The 20,327-nt window shown below is 35.8% G+C and overlaps 1 protein-coding gene across 10 annotated transcripts in view; it reads right to left on the bottom strand.

Annotated features, from left to right (window-relative positions):
- Positions 1–211: 211 nt before the first annotated feature.
- Positions 212–20,327, bottom strand: part of adgrb1a (adhesion G protein-coupled receptor B1a) — a 154,870-nt gene continuing 134,754 nt past the window's right edge. For 6 of the 10 annotated variants that reach the window (XM_028817484.2, XM_051935831.1, XM_028817487.2 and 3 more), the window contains 8 exons: positions 17,922–18,093; positions 16,858–16,953; positions 14,984–15,023; positions 12,357–13,021; positions 6,796–6,831; positions 6,165–6,269; positions 3,239–3,292; positions 212–2,233 (listed from right to left, as the gene is read on the bottom strand). In XM_028817484.2, the coding sequence (XP_028673317.1) occupies positions 2,036–2,233; positions 3,239–3,292; positions 6,165–6,269; positions 6,796–6,831; positions 12,357–13,021; positions 14,984–15,023; positions 16,858–16,953; positions 17,922–18,093 (1,366 nt within the window). In that variant the 3' untranslated portion in view covers positions 212–2,035. The remainder of the gene's footprint in view (positions 2,234–3,238; positions 3,293–6,164; positions 6,270–6,795; positions 6,832–12,356; positions 13,022–14,983; positions 15,024–16,857; positions 16,954–17,921; positions 18,094–20,327) is intronic. The other 4 variants (XM_028817486.2, XM_051935832.1, XM_051935833.1 and 1 more) reach the window with 1 other exon arrangement.

Genomic DNA, 20,327 nt, shown 5'->3' with positions numbered 1-20,327 from the left:
GGAATATAGGAAATGTGGTGTCTTTGACATTTTATTCATTAGTTCTATGTTGTTTTGCAGTAGCTCAAAGCTAATCTACCTTCAAAGTCTTTTAATAAAATAAATGGAGTTGAATTTTGATGAAATGGACTAAATCTGATACAAAAAAGTGACACATTTTTGCCACATTATTTTCGCAGTTGAGGCTTTCACTAAACACGATTGCAGCGTATTAATTTATAGAATTTTGTTTTATTAGAAATGACACATTCATCTTGTGCTCTGAAAATTGTACACAAACCAACAAAGAAATAAAAAATAGATGAAAAAATTCAGATGAACTCAGGTGTTCAAGTTGGAAAGGTAGAAGAGAATATGTTGACACTGATAATAAAACTCACATTATTACAGTGTTTACAAGAAATAAGCAAAATTGAAAAAAAAAATGAAAACAAAAACTAACAAAAAAATAATAACCTGCAGCACAGTATAAAGATATTTATCAGATAAAATTCATTCTGTGTGATTCTGTAATTACAATAATGTACAACAGGGCACCTGGGGGCCTTGTGCTTTCATTCATGTGCAAACAAAACTCTGACAAATTTATCACAGTTTTTATATATTTATATATAAGTATTTATTTTGTTCTGTCTACCATTTGGAAATTTTTAAAACTTCATTTTCTATAATACACAACATGACAAAAATATGCCATTATTATTAAAATTATGAATGCAATATGCTTGTATATCAAGCAACCAACAGATCAAATCTTTTCACTTGATTCCAATAAGACTCTTTGAAATATATATATATATATATATATATATATATATATATATATATATATATATATATATATATATATATATATATTTCTATAATTCTATTTCTCAGTCTATTAGTGAAAGGTTGTTATAGTTCATTTCTAGAGGTGTGAGGACCTCAAAGCCACTGCACAGGACACACTGCAAGAAGGCTGAGTATTTGGCTTCCCTGTGTCCATTTGTGCCTTGCAGGTGATTCGCAAGATCCAGTCTTGAGCTGAAGTGGCAAAGATTAGGTAACAGTCTGTTTGTTTGTACCATTCCCATTCACCAAGTGGAAAATAACTGGCCTTCCAGGTTTCTGCCCCTGACCTACACTGACTTTTTCTGAAGCAATCTGAAAGTAATGGGAACAATACTCTTGACTTACATTGGCTTATGGCTTCTAGTGGCTCTAAAGACCATCCTTAGGCAGAGGAAGTTATGAACTTCACCCATCTTGTTATGACAGACTGTGCCTGTTCTCCGGGTTGTTTCTTCTGCTCTTGTATCATGTGAGTAACTGGAGGTAACTAGCCACTCTTACAGTTTCTCTCTGAGATCTGTTTCTTCATGCAAGGTGTTTGTCCATATATTTACTGTTGGCCAAACTGAAGCCATTTATTATCCAGTCAGTAAGGGTGAGGGGCCAATCCTGGGCTGGGTTCTCTGTGGCAATGATCCACTGGTGATGGAAAGTAGGGGGCTTCAGCTGCCTGGTAAATCTGAAATTATGGTTTACCTCCAAAGTTAATATCCAATCACAAGTCACAAGACAGTGCGTACCTTTGGCTGTACGTCTTGACTGAGAGTGAAGGCATGTTATATGTGGCTGCCACTTGTTGCTACTGCTGCTGCTTCAGTCCCAGAGAGCCTGAGTCTACTGGGCTACCAGTGCTCTTCTGCCAAAGCTTCTCCTCTTTCTCATTTTGGCTCTGTTGATAATAGACTGACTTATTCACATTTTCAACAAGCACTGAAGTTAACAGGTCATACATAAAAGTAGTGGAACCTTGGAAGGTATCTCATCTGCTTTCTTCTCTCAAAGAGATCTGTTTCAGACAATTCCTATAGCAGAGCTGTCACATTTCCAAGCCAAAAGAGAGAGTAGATCCTTCTCTTGTACAAAAACACATCTCCCGCTATGAAACAGTATCACTATTGGAGCCGTAATTTCAAAGGCAACTTTCTTTTTAAAGAAAAGCAAAATCATAAGAACAGAAAATTCTTCTGAGAGTTGCCACGGGTCAGACTTCAGTCTGCAGATCTATGATTTCTTGGCCAACAAGGGGAAGAGTGGCCACAGCCTTTTCCCATTCCACTGATTTCATCTCCAGTGGAGACGCCTGTAAAGTCTCAAGGTCCTTGCGAACCCATGATGGAGGAGAATGTGTCTTCCGAATGCCTTCCCAGGCTCGTTTATTCGGTGTTTGCTGTTTCTCTTGCTGCAAAGAGAAAATGAGTATACTTTTAAAAGACTGCATCAAACAAACAAAAATCAATGAGTCATTGAAAATTTTTTAAATAATAGTTTGTGAAATGATTAAATAAAAATATTGTATTAAGAAAGTCCTTTACTGCCCTTTCTATGCCCCTCAGAAATGCAATGAGAGGTTGCTAGAAGGCACAAAGGAGATTCTGAAGGGAAACTGGAAGAAGGTTCTATGGCCCGATGAGTCCAAAATCAAGTACATGGCACATTATCATAAACTCACCATCCTCACCATGAAGGATAGTGGTGGCAGCATCATACTATGCAGATGCTTCTCTTCAGCAAGCCCTGGAAGATTTGGGAGGATATAGGGTAAAATGAATGTAACAAAATAAAGGGAAATCTAGGAGGAAAACCTGATGCAGTCTGCAAGAAACGTGTGCATTCAGAGAAGATTTGTTTTTCAACATGACAAAGAATCTAAGCTTAACGCCAAAGCTACATAGGAATTGCTTAAAAACAACAATCTTAGAGTGCATATTTCGATCAAATTGAGAATATACTGTACGGCTGGACTTAGAAAAGGCTGTTCACTCAGAATTCCCATGCAATCTGGCAGAGTCTGAGCAGTTTTATAAAGAAGACTGGAGAAACTATGCAATGTCCAGATGTGCAAAGCTGATGTAAACCTGTCTACAGACTTAAAGCTGTCATTGTTGCCAAATTTGCATCTAGGAAAAACTGACTTTAAGGGGTGAGTACTTATGCATTCAATTATTTTTTGCTTTATATTTATAATTGGGTTAGATTACTTTGCAGAGACCTGTTTTCACTTTGACATTAAATCCACTAAATTAAATCCACTGTAACTCAATGTTCTGTAATAATAATAATAAAATGTGAAAACTTCCAAAGGGGCTGAATACTTTACAACAGGCACTGTATATTGTAACAGACTCGCCATTTTCAACAGCTGTGTTAATGCAAGTCCATTTTATTTTTCCTAAAAGACACTCACACTGTGGTTGGTCTTGTCGCTTCCTCCTGAAGAAACACTCCATCGTTTTACAGACTAAAAATAGAAAAGCAATGATTTACTGGATGAACTCATAGATAGATAGATAGATAGATAGATAGATAGATAGATAGATAGATAGATAGATAGATAGATAGATAGATAGATAGATAGATAGATAGATAGATAGATAGATAGATAGATAGATAGATAGATAGATAGATAGATAGATAGATAGATAGATAGATATCTAAACACACACCAGAATGACAAAAATGTAACAAAATTGCAAAGAAAGAAAATCTGACTTAGCAGAGGCATATTGCTTTTGGTATAAAGGAGGCCCAGCAGCATTTTTTGACACACTTTTGCTGAATGATTTGATGGTTGAAAGTACTCTGTGTTAAGTGTGTCAGAGAAAGGATGTGCAGCATTGTTCATAATGGCACTCAGTTTTGTTTTAATTCACTCCTTCACTACTACCTCCAGGGAGATGAGAGTGTATCCCGTAACTGAGCCTGCCCTTTACTTATTCATTCAGTGAGCCTCTCTTGAAGTGAGGTTACAGGGCACGCACAACACAGCATGAAAAACCACAGTGGCCATCAGAGTTGTAGAATATTTGAAGGATGTCATTTGTGTAAAGCCTGAGTTCCAAAGATCAAATAAACACTTTCACAAAAGGTTCAAGGATGATCCAACGGTTTCCGTGGCGTAGCGCGCTAAGATTTGCTTCTCAGAGCGCAGCAGCTTTGCCCTGCCTCACAGACCTGAGCTTGATTCCCCGCTGGGGATAAAGTGTTACTTTTTTTTTCTTTTTAACCTCAAACAGACATAAAATTTATAAATTGGTATGTACTGTCAGTTAATGAGATCGTTATATTTTCATGTGGGATTCTCCTTTTAAAATATTTTTTTAACAATTGAGACTGCAATTAACATGAACAACTGTCCTTATAACTGTTATTTTTAAGATCCATAACACACAGAGAGAAAGAGCACTGCGTAATAGAGAGACAGACAGGCAGAGAAGTCACTAGATATATAAATAAACAGGGAAGGCACATGTACTGAAAGAAAAAAAAGATCAACATGTGCGTTGTTCCTGCTGCACTGAATAAGCTCACGCGCTGTAACATCACCCCTCCGCCCTATCTGACTCTCTAAGTAATAGCACAAGTACAGACGCAAACCAAGTACATGTGTATACTGTATAATATTAACAAAATGAGCAGCTTACTACTGAAAACAGCAAATATAGGAGTGAGTGGGGATCAAACCGGGGACTCTTGATCACACTTGGTTTGTGTCTGTACTTGCACTGTTACTTAGAGAGTCAGATCGGGGGGAGGGGTGATGTTAGAGCACGTGAGCTTATTCAGTGCAGCAGGAACAACGCACATGTTGATCTTTTTTTTCTTTCAGTACGTGTGCCTTCCCTGTTTATTTATATATCTAGTGAATTTTCTGCCTGTCTGTCTCTCTATTACGCAGTGCTCTGTCTGTCTGTGTGTTATGGATCTTAAAAATAACAGTTATAAGGACAGTTGTTCATGTTAATTGCAGTTTCAATTGTTAAAAAAATATTTTGAAAGGAGCATCCCACATGAAAATATAACGATCTTATTAACTGACAGTGCATACCAATTTATAAATTTTATGTCCGTTTGAGGTTAAAAAGAAAAAAAAAGTAACACTTTATCCCCAGTGGGGAATCAAACTCAGGTCTGTGAGGCACGGCAAAGCTGCTGCGCTCTGAGAAGCAAATCTTAGCGCGCTACGCCACAGAAACTGTTGCAGCATCCTTGAACCTTTTGTGAAAGTGTTTATTTGATCTTTGGAACTCAGGCTTTACACATTCTATAGTTTATGCCTACATTTTGTAACATTTATTACTAAAATATGAAAAAGTTTCTGTTTTAACAACGTGTTTACACTGATTACTGTAGAAACGGAACACACATGAAATGCGTGTGTTCCAAATAACGATCTATTATTTCCACTCTAAAACTCCACTTCACTCCCAGATAATCAATCAAGGCATGAGCTGGGAGAAGTTCGTGCACGTTCTAAGTCGGTGGGGGAATGGAATAGCCGGCTGCTGGCAGCTTGTCTTTATCAGCACATTTAGAGGACAAAAGACGCTGGCGGAGAGGTGTGAACGGATTTAAGGTGGGCCGGATCTACAAGTTTTTTCGTAGGCTCTGGTAATTCGAGTGTTAAAGGAACACAGTCTCCTAAGAAAAAGGAGCCTGCTCTGTACATTCATATATAGTTCCCCTGTGTTATGAGACCTACCCAGACTGTTATTGATGTGGACCCCCAAGTACTTGTAGGAGTGGACCACTTCTACATCCCTGAATAATGACTAGACAATGAGGCTGGTTGGTGCAGCAGACTCAATAAGTAATTTCTTATTAAAATGTAGAATGTCATATTTGTCGTAGACTGCCTTAGATTGTAGAATGTAATGCAAATATAACTCTGCAAGATTGGCCTGTTGATAAAACAGATAATCCTGCGAGTATGTAAGATATAAGTCTTTGGCCTACCCCATACCCCTTCCGCCTCAAAAAAAACGAGCAGGCCTAGGAAGGTGGCGACTCATTTTGAACCCTGCCCTCAACAAGAACACAGCTCCTGTAGAGAGAATTTTACTTTTGCAAGGCTGATTAGATTCAACCCAACCGAGTTTTCCTCAGCCTTCACCCGGTAGCAGCTTATATTTTGATGGACAGTTGTACTTCCATGAAAACCATATAACTTATGGTAATGTGTCACAACCACTACCCCCCGAGCTTCTCTGAAGCATCCTCCTAATGTCTGAACTCCTCAAAAAATTCTCCCCATAGATTTCCCTTAGGTTTATTATTTTGGAAAAATGTTTTTGCTCTACTGTCTCTCATTTTAATCTTAACAATATCTTTACCTTGCCATCCACAGGAGGCGATTCTCTCTCTTTCTCTGAATGCTGGAGTTTCCTGTTCAAGTCTTGGAACATGTCTTGGTGGCGTTTCCTAGTATGCATAATTTTCTGTACAAGACAAGGTAAAAAAGTATGTTATCAGATGTTATCAGTATCAGTATCTGCAATGCTTACCTTTTTCAATCTAATCACAATACTTCATGATCCACATGTCATCTTAAAACCCCAGACATCTGTTGCAATCAACATCCCATGGAGGTCTATTTATGCTATCAAACATGAAAATGTTGCACTATCTTCTAACATACAAGAAATGAATAACTGGGCATCTTTTGTGGGACATAAGCTGTGCCTCATGAAGAACAGGTTGACTTAACCGTGGTTGTGACAAAATATGAAGTAACATCTGAAACAAAGCCATTAAAATAGAGGGCTATTTTAATATGTACTAACATGCAATACAAAAAAATGTCTTAATAAAACATCAGAAAAACAGAAACTGCTATATAATCACAGCAGGAATAACTGTTAGTCTGTTACTACTTTTTACTCATTACATAGATAAAAATTTTTTACAAAACGTGACATATATTACAAAAATGTCTAACACTAAATTAATGATTAATTAAATTACCTCAAAATCTAATTCAGCATACCGTGACTTTCGCCTCTAGAATTAGAAACAAAAACAAAAGCATCTTTGTTAATATCATGCATACAATGGAGAAGGTAGATATCACTCTATTACAACTTTAAGGAGTGTTTCAATTGCTGTAATTCAAAGTGTAGGGGATAATAATAATAATAATAATAATAATTCATTACATTTATATAGCGCTTTTCTTAGTACTCAAAGCGCTATCCACACAGGGAGGAACCGGGAAGCGAACCCACAATCTTCCACAGTCTCGATATCTCTCCTTGCTTATGCTTTACATTTACCTGAATGCTAGTCAGTTTTCTCTCAAAGCAGCTTAAACACTGAGATACTAACCATATTCATTTCAATTCTCACAATGTAGGATATCATGAAAACAGCCTACTGCACACTTTCGTAAGCTGGATTGGGTAAAAGACTAGATAGTGTAAATGAAGTGGCTGTTGACTATGAAGATGTTGATCTATGCGGTTCTAAAAAAGTGTAAAAAAGTCATGCTATGCAGACACATGCACAAATCCATTCTTGTTTTGTATGTGTTATCGAATCCCTAGGTTATATACATAACCTATCATGAATGCAGAGAAAACGCAGCAAGTAATTTTAAATCATAAGTATGTCATTTGTTCTAATGACAGTGATACAAGGAATACAAAAATGTAATTTAGCATAACCTGAAGAAAGCCCGTATCAGTGCTCTGAATGACATATCAAGAAATTGTTCAATTGTACATTTTGTGCTCACATGTATTTTGTGTAGACAGCATTCAACGAATACACTGAGCCATTTGAACTGCTTTTATTCTCTCTTGATTTGCTCAAGGTTTGCAAAATGAGGTCTAAATGTTTAAGCTAGGTTGGAGCCATTACTAACCTGACTGACCGATTTTTATTAAGGCACTCAACAGTGCATACTGTTGCTACTAAGGTGGCCAGCCCCCTTATGCATTAGGTTTAGGCCATTTTATTATTACTGAAAAACAGTGAGGCTACAGTTCTATCAAGAATCCATTACATAAATCCTATTTAGACTAGTTGTAGGGTTACAGGCAGTCAAAGCCCCAATATGCACAAGGCATGAAACTAGCTTCTGTGAGTAGCTACTATCTGGCAAGAAAAATTTATGTTGTATACACACCACATCCTTGCTCATACCGCATTACATGCTCTTGATTTAAAAATTCTCCTAAGCACATTTGCCATTTTCCTTTTCTTTTCTTATGTCATTCTATTTGTTTTAACAACCCAGAGCAAATTTTATGCATACTTTCAAACTTAAAGTACTAAGATACCCTAAGATAATTTATTAATAATCTTGTGGAAATGCATGAACATCAAAAACAAGTTGAAATGTTTTACATGATATTTCAAAACAGTATATTAATATTAATTTATACAAGGTCTTAGTTTATTAAATATGGTGCATGTATACCAACAATGCAACATATTTTTATTCATTGGCATATTTACAGATTAAAATGCATACCATGTATATGTGAAAGTTTTCCTTTCTTCCTTGCAATGTAATATAGCATACCATATTTCAATTTCTTAATACTGTTAAGTGTATTGTTAGAGTAGAAATGTACAAAAGATAACATGCAAAGTAAACAATCTAACCTAGCATTAGTGAGGAAAGAGGTGGAAGCTATCTGTTATGTTAGCATTTCTTTTCTCAAACAAAGTGTAGCTCATGACTTGTCACTTGCTCTACATGACACTTCATGATGACAAGTGCATTAGTAATGTTCAAAGCATGAAGAGGATCATTATTAGTGGCAAGGATAACTCTTGGGGTCCTTTCACATTCACATATAAACCTTTGTTTTTTTGTCTGTTGTTGTAAAAAATGTTTCCTAATGACACATAGGCTCTGCACTCTGGCAAATGAAATTGCCTGGAAAAGAACTTCCCTAACAGGATTCTTTTCCGCGAACTAAGTAACTATACCTAAGTTGAAGACACCGCACATTTCAATGTCTTCAACAGCAAACCATATAAATGGTCATTGATTAAACTGAACAATAAGCATTATAATTTATAAAGGGATACTCCATATTTTAATAATGTTCAGATATAGCACTTGTCAGCCACTGTGGCTCCTGGTTTTAGTTTTATATATTTATTTAATACCTATTCTACCTAAAACTACTAAAGCCAGGCAAATTAAGACATCTCTAATAGCTGTGAGTCTTCTTCAGTTAAAAAGAAGATCCATGGCATTAACAAAAATGCTTTAATAAGGGGGTCTAAGCATATAAGTGATAAATGGGAATACTATTTTGAACTGTCAATAGAATACCATACTTCCACTACCAATTGTCTTATGTGTCTGTACCTGAAATGCTCTTGTGGTTCTAAGTCTATTTATTTTCTAATCAAATTCTCTTTAAGTATGGGTAGTACTTGTGATATAGCGGGTCCGCAGCTAAAAAAGCGTGGCCATTTTAATAAATAAATAATAAATGAGCTCATGCTGGGGAGTGGGAGCAGGTGCAAGCAGTCTGGCGAAGACACCCCGTCTCTGGGTTGATGCGAGGCGGTCAGCCATCCGTACATTGCCTAGCCTGCATGTGTGGGCAGTCCGATTGCCTTATTATCAGCCCGGGGCAGCAATCAGGCAATTGTACCTGCAACAGCTCCTCAGCCTATAAAGGGTGTAAGAAAGAGAGACAAGAAAAAAGAAATGGAACAAAAGAGAGAGGAGATAAAGGACAGAGAGAAAAGCAGGTCCAGTAGCAAGCCAGTGATTAGAGTGGAAGCAGGCAGACAAGAATGGTGGCCCAGGAGGTAGAAAGTGGCCAGCGCTCAGGAGGGGGCAAGAGGATCACTCATGCTGAACAGCTAGGAGCGGGACTGATCGTTATGCTCAGGAGGGTCCTCTCGTCAGGCGGTGCCTGTGACTGGCAGTGGTGGGAGGATGGCGCGCTTTTACCAGGTGGAGCCTGGATTGGCAGCGATGGGTGCAGGAGCAGGGTCCGGTGGCTCCCCATGGATTGGGCAGCGGGGACACGGGCCAGTTTTGAAGGATGTCTGCACCTGTTGTTGGACATCTCTCTGTGCTGCAAGGTTCGAAAAGGATAAGCCAGAGAGGCATCGTTTTTAAAAGGGAAGCACCAGGGATGAGAATTTTAAAGACTCCTGCCTGAATTTTAATCTCATTTTAACGAATTACTTATTTATTGGATTTTAACCTCCGCTGTACACTCATTTTATGGATTATTTATTGATTTGTTTTGAGCACTGCACTTTGGACACTATTTGAATTTGTTTGTTTTTTTATAATATAAAAGCACTTGCACTTTTAACCATCCCCTTGCTTCCCTTGCTTCATGTGTGTTTCATCCTCATCTGCCATGCTCATCCGGTTATATTATTCACGGTGTTGTGTTCAGGAGGCTCTGATTATGGAAGAGGGAGCAAGGAGCCGACCCACATCGTCATAGCACTGGGCACATAGAAAGAATCAAATCTGAAAGGTGTCTCAGTATATCATTAAGCACAGTGATTCACACTGCACTCTTAGCAATGAATATACACAAATAACACTGTGACATTGACAGCTATTTAAATTGGTCCTATATCAAAATATTATCTATTGAACTGAACTGAAAAATTTTGCCTCTGTATTGGCCATAGTATTCTTGCTGAATCTCTTTGTACTCGTTCCTAGAAAAGGAAAGCACATGCTTTGGCTTGTGTTATTAGTTGAAAAGTGGTAATTAATTTGTGAAATAATGCAATCACGATTGTTATATGATGCAATTAAAAAAAAACGAGTTTTTTGGAAAAAGATGCTGTAGTGGGGGTGGATCAATCTCTAATACACCCATACATTTATCATACTGTGCTCTCCGTCTTCCATTCATTTTTACAATTTGCTGTGGAAAACGGCTCTTAAAGAAATAAAATTTGAATTATTTGTGGAGTTATGCTGCAAGATCTGTAAATGAGTAATTAACACGGGTACATGTAACAGTCCAATGATTTCAACTATAGCCATAAGTTTTGATTTATATGGACATAGCAGAACATCAATGCTATAGTAAGTTTTGTTGCCCCAACACATTTGTAAAAGAGCTTGATTTCCAGCCTGCTTACTACAGTATATGAGTAGAAACTTCACATTCTTCTTGTTTAATTTCTCTGTGCACTCTTGTTTCCTTTCAGAACTTAAAGAGGTAAACATTATTTGAATTATTTTGGTAGGAATTAAAAATTGTGTACATGCAAATATTCCCTTTTAGTGGAATCCATTCACATCAGTGGTTGTTTACTAGCTCGAGCTAGATGCTGCAATTATTCCACAACTTTGTTGTGGAAAAAGCAGGTCCAGAAATGGGATGGATGGGTGGGAATCGGTTTAAGAGGGGCATAAAAAGTTTATTTGTTTATAGACATGAATATTTCAGTAGCAACTCTGACCAAGAGACTTGAATTGTTTTTATAAAATTATAATTATATACAGTATGTAGTACATTTTAGTACAGTATATATAAAATGCATTAATTACTTCTTTTTCCCCACCATTTATAGTTGTACCATATTGAATCTTAATGAATTTGACTGGGATTTTTACTATTGACTATAAAGGCTACCTGCGAATTTCATTTTAAACATGTATGCTGTTTTTGATCATGCTCAGTGTTTGCTGTGGATCCCATCAAAAACTACAAAATGAATGTCATGAAAAATTAACAAATAAATGACTATTATTAAAAATTGTGTATATTAGATATTGTCTAAGTTTACTAAAACGTATGACACACAGAAGGGTATGAGATAAACTGGAACATCATTCCATGGTCTGATGAGGCGAAAATGGACTTTTAGAACATAATGCCAAACATTATTTGGCTCAGGCATCAACCTGTGAATACAAATGGCACTGTAAAATACATGGCAGCACCATACAAAAGGGATGGTTTTCTGTGTGAAAACATAGAAGCATCCCAAAAAGACAATGCAATACTGATGCAGCAAAGTATAAATATATCCTGACAGAAACACCACTGCAATCTGCTAGAGACCAGAGACTTAGAAAAAGGCAAATCATCTAATGGGAAAATGATCTAAAGCATACTGTAAGAGTGAACGCCCCACAGGACTTTCTTTGCTAGCTTCAAGGCACAGACATCAGTTTAGTCATGAATATATGTAAAACGTTCACAACCTTGGTTAATTAACAGTCCCTACATACTTTGAGGGCACCTAACCAGCATGACAACAAACAGATAAAAGTTTTACAGTACATGTTTAGGCTTTCAGTAATTTATCTAATAATATTATACGCACATATAATTTTTGTGAAATTGCTTCTATCAAAGATTCCCTCACAGAGAAGGATGATGGAATTATATGTATCTTTTTTATTAAGTTACATTTTGAGTTTTTTTTACTTTATTATTACATTTTAAAAATATGTATCAGTGAGAAATATCCCAATGAATAAATTCACTGCATTTAGTAATATTACTGTAAATTTAAATATTGAAAGGGAATTGAACTGTAGCCACAGTTAAACAAAACTATCTTACCTCTAAAGAGCTCATGGAAAGTGTGGAGACAGTCTCGCTCTTTGACATCATTCCTGAATTCCCAGAGTCTGCAGCATCACAACTGTTGGTCATCTGTGACTCACTGGATATATTCTGGACATTTTGCACAGGAGAATCTCTTTCAGAGCAAGACACACTAATGCGATCTGTTGGCAAGGTCTTCAGCCCAAAGCCAGCCACTTGCTCCCCAGCAGATGTATTCAAGTGGATCAGTCTAGTTTGAGGGAGCTGGTCAATGCTAATATTGAACTTAGCTGGATCTTCTTTGGGTTTGGCTCGCAGTGTGGAAGTGTTATTAGGCATTAGTACATAGTTGCTGTTCTCAGGTGCAGAACTGTCCAACTGCTTTCTAGCCATGTCAACATCAAGCTGCTTAAAGAGGTCACCATCACATACATAGATAGACTTGGCAGATGGCATTTCACCACTATTCTTGTCTTTTTTCAGAGTTAGTGTATGGCTGGCATAATCTGTCATATTTTGCAGATGCATCTTGGTCATGTTGGCAGGGAGGCTGTTGAAATTTGACCCCTTTTGGTGACTGAGCTGTTGTGCTGTTATTTTCTCATCTCCTTGCAGAGAAGACCGCTTGAGGGTGCCTATGATGGAGTTTGATCGGCATGAGAAGACGTCCTTGTTCAGAACTGGCAAACAGCAAACAGCAAGAGTCGGAGGTCAGGATGAATCCTCCCTCCGGCTCAGCTTTTACACTGAGCACTAGAAGTCTGGAAATACTTTATATCGTGGACTCATTAAACTTTTTATTTTGAAACTTAACAATTGGATTAAATTGGTTATGATAAAAAATAAATATACATAAATAAATTATATATATATATATATATATATATATATATATATATATATATATATATAAATAAAAAAAACTAAGGTACATACACAAATTAAAAAAAAAAATTTTACTCAATAACTACTATATTCTGCATATTTCCAGTGTTCAGTCTTGCCTTGCCCAGTTCTGATCTTTTCAACTGCTGTAACATTACATTACATTATTAATATTAACACATTTCAATTTAAAAATTGGAATAGAATAAGTAAAAAAAAAAAACTCAGGGTCACTACTACAGCTAAAGAAAATAATTGTTATATGTGGCTCATGACATTCATCATTTGGTGCAGCAAAATGTGTTATAATTAATGCAGTATCATGAATAAGACTCCAATTGGTTACAATTTTATATTGGAAAGCTATAATCAACCAAAGTGCATTTTTTTATACCTTTATTTGTTTAATGTATGGAACTTTAACAAATAGCCAGAGATGGACACACATTGACAGCTATAAAGAATGACTGGTAAACATCTTTTGGGGCACAATGTGTATGGCCAGATGCATTTCTGACACCAATCTCCTTTATTTGCTTTTCATGACATGCAAATAAATGGTGATCTTATTCTAACCCCTGGTAATAACAGTAAATACTGGTTAGGAGAGCCCAAATGAAATATTGGTAAGCCAGGGATAGTGGAAGACTAAGCTGATAACAATTTTAGTAAAAAGTAGAAAACCATTATATTGAGGATCTGTGCTACGGCATGTATCATAGAAAACATTTGATCCAAATAAAAGAAATCTTACACACAATCAGGTTCTAGCATCACATTACATTATTGTAGGAGATGAAACAATATACACGTCCTAGCAATATCCCTCTGTAATACAGCAAATACTAACCAGCTGGTTAAAATGCACAAAATAAAAGTTGTGACTGTGGTAAGCAATGTATATTGGACCCAGCATTGGAAAAAGTAACTTTGACTCTCCTGTCCCATGACACTGTTAAAGATTTCACACAAAGTCCCAGGTCAAACATTAGAAAGACCGGGAATCAGACAATTACTGGGTAAGTTTAGACCCAGCAAGATCTGTCACTGCAAAAAGCTTCAGAGAAGGGAAAAAAGCTTGGGAGAGAACATTCTGAAGTGGAGAAAGGCAGTTGAATTACTTCTGGCAATGAATAAGGAACATGTCTTGATATTTATTAAAGAATATTTTATGATTTGTGTGTTAGTTAAACACTATGTTACACCATTTACTACTCAATCTGATTAATTGTACTTGAAGTATAGTTAAAAATAAAATGGAAATTATGAAATATATTCATTATTTGATGTCAGCATGTGAGAATGTACAGTGAATGTTACCTATCTAGACTGACTAAATTGTTCTGGATTCCAATTTTTAATAGTCATGCAAACATAGAGTACATGATTTAGGAACACCTTACAAAAAAGAATACTTGCTAAAAAATACAACATAACACAATGTGTACATGCTCGTGCAAATAAAAAAAAATTAGCAGTACTAGTAGATGGAAAAATTGCAAATGTCACAGCAAATAAAAGAATACACAAATTGACAGCACTGATTACCAAAAACACAGAACTGGGTGCTAATATTGTAAAGAATGTGATCAGTAAGGATGTAACGATGATAATAACAAAAAATAGACAATATTGACAAATATGATATGAAACAACAGGTATTATAAACAGCAATTAATAAAGGATTAGAAATATTTTCCAATTCATAAAACATCTATGCATTCACTAATATCAGTGTTAAAATTATTAAATCTCACCTGATCTGCATGCTATGTCAACATCCTTTTCAAAGTCAGTCTGTAAAAGGAAAATGATATTTTTGTTCCTTTTTTCTGCTTGTGTAACAAAATATACATACTTTTTAACATAATTGTGAAAAATGATGTACTCAGAAAATAAGAATAATTTAGAGGTCCCTTGATTAATTTAGGCAACGCTGAAACTGACTGAGGCACAGAAGATTGTAAAATAAACTTTCATTTGAGAAAATATTTACCATCATTATTTTACCCATAAATGACATAAATAGATTGTATATCTTCCTGTTATAATTATTACCATTCTTCACAACTTTAGTTTAACACATTAATAGTCTTATGCACAAAACACTAATGGAGAAATACTGAAAAAACTAAATGAAAGAAAATTAATCCAACGTGATTTTTGCTACAATCTAGTGCTATATAAATTTTATTTTAATTTTATGGTATTTCCTTAAGAAAGTCAAAGGCAAACTGAACACACGAAGTATGCATCACATTTCTCCAAATACATGTCATTTTTAGTTGAAATGATTAGTATTTTTTATTTCATACAATACAATTAGGTGAGAGGTAGCATTACAACACACTCAGGAAAATTTAGGTAACATAATTATCTCTAAAGTGGCCATAATGGGACCAACTACATGAAAGGATTTTTACATGAAATTGCCTACCAGAAGCTCATCCTTTCCATAGTCTCCACAGAATGTGAATGCAGTATTGAGTTGTGCAGAGTAGCCACATTCTGTGCATGAATTTTAAATTAGTCTTGTTCTTCACAAGACTAAAAGTATAAAAAAAATCTGCCTGGATGTGCTTGGAGAAAATGAACCAAATCACAACATAATGTGTTGACACTTGCAGTGACGTAAAGAGAATGGGGAGAATACAGTATTGTATATAATCACTGTGTGCATAATTCATACCAATAACAAAATAAAAAAAACATTCAATATAGGGTTAAATCAATAATCTCAATGTCTTAATTCCACTATGCAAATTTACAGTGTAGATTAGCAGATTATTCTTTTGATCAATTAGGTCTCTTCTTTCACCTTGCATATAATATATGCATATTCTGAATTTTGTTCACCTCTTGATGCTCCCAATCTTCATATGAATGTTGGGTCTAAAACATGTAATTCTTTGCTATTAACACATTAGCCATATCTTTATTACACATTAATTCAAGCAAAGGGAACAAGATTAAGTCCACTGTTGGGAAGATCTGCTTAGATGAAAGTAGAGGCAGATTGACTTGCAATAGAGCAGAAGTACTATTGTTTTAGAAAAAGAAACTTTCACATATACTGTATTTGAAAAGTCTAATCAAACTATATACTTAGATCAGTCGTCAACAATTATGATTAGGCTGTAGTTTTTATTGAAATATATAATTATTAAAAGAATGTGCTTCCATTATAACCTAAATGTTAATAATATGTGCATGTATTATTTTCGTCATAATAAATGTGTTATTACAACATAAATGAAAAAATAGTTAATCTGTATTTAAACAAAGAACATACATGTAAGTTTAATTTACTCCATATTAATAAATTGTTTTCTTTTAATATGTTTCTGTTGTTCCAAATCTCCCACAATCTTTTGTTTTATGAAACCATTCTACATAAACTAATTTCCTGATTACTTTTGGAAAAATCTCATTATGCTCCAGTTTGTGTCTATTTCTTATTTATATCCATAAGTTATTGATAAACAATTTAAATGATCTCAAATGCTTTATGAAATTATTCCAGATAAACTAATTTCCTGTCAACTGTCGGATAAATCACTATAAGCAAAACTTGTTTTGTGAGTCTGTCCTCTGTGGCTCAATTTCAAACTGGCTGATAGTAGTCAAATACCATAAGCTGGGCATGTCCATTTTGAAATGATCCACCAGAGTCTCCATTTCCCTCCTCTTGGCGGTCCACTACTCTGCATTTTACTGCATCTTGCACCTGAAATTAAAATGAAAAATGAAAGAAATGAAGGTCTTCAGTAGATAGCTAAAAAATATCAGTCAGTTTAGTACTTAATAAAGAAATAAAAGGGTTAAAACTTTGTTAAAGTAGTGCCTCTACATTTTTTAATACTGCAGAATTAGAGTAAATTAAGAGTCTAAATTACATGACAAAGTAAGTGGTGAATGCTAATTAATAAAGAAATGGAGATCACCAGTACTTTACATCATAATTTGCCTTATCTGCTACTGTAAAATTCTGCACTGCTGTATAAATTTACTATTAATTAGGCTACTGCTGTATAATTGTACACTCCCTGTCCAATTCTGCTGAGGAAAGAGGTTAACCAGAGCGGCAGTTTGAGGTGCCACAACTAAGATGTCTGCCATTGCTTTGCTTCATACAGCTTTCAAGCTGTCAGTGGAGTAAATGACAGCTTTCCACCCTGCTAGCACCATATGGCTGAATGTGTAAATGGGAGATAATGAGGAGCTGTGTGACACAGTGTGATAACATTGCTGTTCAAAAATGTCTGTAGACTGCAGATGAATTGTTGCTAAGACATGACATCAGAGAAGCACAGCGTTGAATGTTAAAACACATTCTTGGCATTAATAAACTGGCCCAACTGAGTAACTGGACCTAGGCCCAGGAGTAAAAGGCATTTTTAAAGGGGTTGGACAACCCATGGATTAACCGTGTTGGCTGCAAAAGTCACAGACGGACAGCCCAGCTGAAAGTTAGCAGGGGAATAACTGTCTAAATAATACTGCAGCGTTAATCTGGGCAAATTTTCTTGTACTATTATGTTAAACTGACTGAAATTTAATTGATTGACAAAGATTAACCATAGAAATGTTGACAAAGAATTATACTAAATGTAGATAAAGGAACAGCTTTTTCATGAAAAGAAAACACAAAATACACGTTTTTGGAAATTCATGCTTAACATCAGTAGCTCCTACCTCTCGCCTCAGGATGCAGTGAACCATGACAATTACAAATCCTTCAAGAGAATCGAAGACAGCAAACAGGATCTGGAATAGTGCAGAGCGACGATCAGTGATGGCTAACACTGCTGACATCCAGGTTAGTGCGAGCAGTGGCAGGACCACGCAAGAGCTCCACAGTGAGGCCCTGAACAAAGGTGAAGAACAGCAGCGAGAGCTGAGTTATTGCTGAAGAGGGAGATGCAGTTCAACAAGAAGGGCGATCTTACACACCAAGAGTTCTCCACCTGCGAGTATGAATCATATTTCCTTGCTGCTGCAATAAAACAAAATAGCACCGCAAGATCATGTCATAAGGTAGACACCTCTCTTTGCTGTTGATCACAGGCACAAATGTACAAATGTGCCTGGACCTAAAAGTGTAGATAGAGATTTGTATATAAAACTTACAGAAAAGACAATGGCTTCCTGTAAAACAGGCAGGCCATCTTGGACTCAGTCTGCAGTAAATTTGCATATCTACATTTCTGAGTTGCAGCGTATACGGTTTAGCAGTGGAGTCAAATCCTTTTTTTTCTTTCTGATTGAAATCTCTGTGAAGGATCGCCCTTTTTGTGCAACAAAAAAAAAAATAAGGAGCAAAGAGAAGAAGTGAGTAAACAAAAGGACAACACAAAAGTGAGGAAATGTGAAAAGAAAAAAAAAAAACTCAAAGATAATACGGAGTGATCTCCACATTCCAATTTAGCCACTTAACCACTCAGACTGCCTAACAGTTCTTAATTATTACAATAGACTCTGACAAATGTTGTGTTTTCCAAAGAGATCCTGGTGATAGAGGACACTAAAAAGTAACCTGTTATTATGATTATAAAGGGTCACATTGCTCTGTATATATACAAGCCAAGTAATGTCAGCCGCCCTTGTCATGGATTGTTCATTCATCTAAACTTGCTGTCAAGTCTTCAGATAACAACTTGTATCTTTGTCTTTCATTAGGTATATTTAAAAGTATATACAATACATTTACCATTTCCAGACTGAATCCTATTTCTCATTGAAATTGTTATAGAGTATATATGATCTGAACACATTTGGGCTGCTTTAGCAGTGAGTTAGAAAAACAATGATAGATTGTATTCCCTTTTAATAATCTAGTAGTACTCAGAGTAAAACAGCATACTAAATGCAAGATTAGCTGATTCCTAAAATAAATCACTTCATATATAAATATGGGATTTTATATTATAGTAAATTCATTTTAAATTGTGTTTGTTAACAGTCCCATGCCAGTAACAATTCGACAGTGCTTAAAGTCAGGATTACAGCATGGTTCCACTCAATCTGACTGATATTTAAAGACTGCAAATAAAGACATTTCAAATAAGCCGTGGGAAATCATGCTTAATCAGGGCAAAAGCTCACTGTCCCCTTTCACAACAAAGGGAAAGTGAATGTCACAGAGAGCACATATCAGAAACAACAGATTGTGTCTCTCTGCAAAGGATCTTCAAAACAAGCAGTACTCTACATTAACAGTATAATTTTAATTGTATTGCTAACAGGATAAAAAAAATGTAAGAAATCTGTAACAATTATATGGAGCAGCAAAGAAAAGCAGAAGATGTTATCTCAGTTCTTGTCTTGTCTAACACTTAACTACTCTGTTGAGAGTGTTGTAAATAAATCACATTGTAAAAAAACATGTCCACAGCAGCTGAATTTCTTTTAAAAGAACAGATTATTGAATAGATGACATTTTGCTTTATGCACAGGAATCACAGATTAAAGACGAACACTGTAATCAGACAGGAGTAATCTAGATATGCCCAGCACAATAGAATAAATAAGCTTAAAGAAGAAATCAGTGTTTGACATCCCAAAATTATTATACAAACTATTAATCAAGTAGGCATAGATTAAGTGCAATTTTGTATAGCGTGTTTGTATTGATATGTGAGTACTAAAGTGGCATGATGTGGTTATAGCTGTTGTTGTGGCCTTGCAGCACAAAACATGCTTTTCTTCTAAGGCCACATGCTTTCTGCGTGGGAGACTGTATGTCTTTCCTATGGCTGCATTGGTTTTGTCTATGTGCCCAGGATACCTCTAACAACCTAAAGACTATACGTTCCCCTGACTGAATGACAGCATGCCCTTCAAAAAACTGGTATCTCTTTTGAGGCTGGTTTCTGCCATGAGTTCAGTGCTACCATGATAATATTTAATTCTCAATAACCCAGAATTATGTGAGTGCAGAAAAAGGATGAACTGGCAGAAACATAAAAAGCATTTTATAATAATTTTGCTACAAGGCCTGTGAAGTAATGTGTGCACCACTATACAAACTGAAAAGCTGCCAAGATTATCTAAAGTATTCAAAACATTTTGGCAAGGGGCATTTATGTATTATATACTTTT

The sequence above is a fragment of the Erpetoichthys calabaricus genome, chromosome 13, assembly GCF_900747795.2.
Source record: "Erpetoichthys calabaricus chromosome 13, fErpCal1.3, whole genome shotgun sequence".
Taxonomy (NCBI): Eukaryota; Metazoa; Chordata; class Cladistia; order Polypteriformes; family Polypteridae; genus Erpetoichthys; species Erpetoichthys calabaricus.
This window is presented reverse-complemented; position numbering and strand designations above follow the sequence as displayed.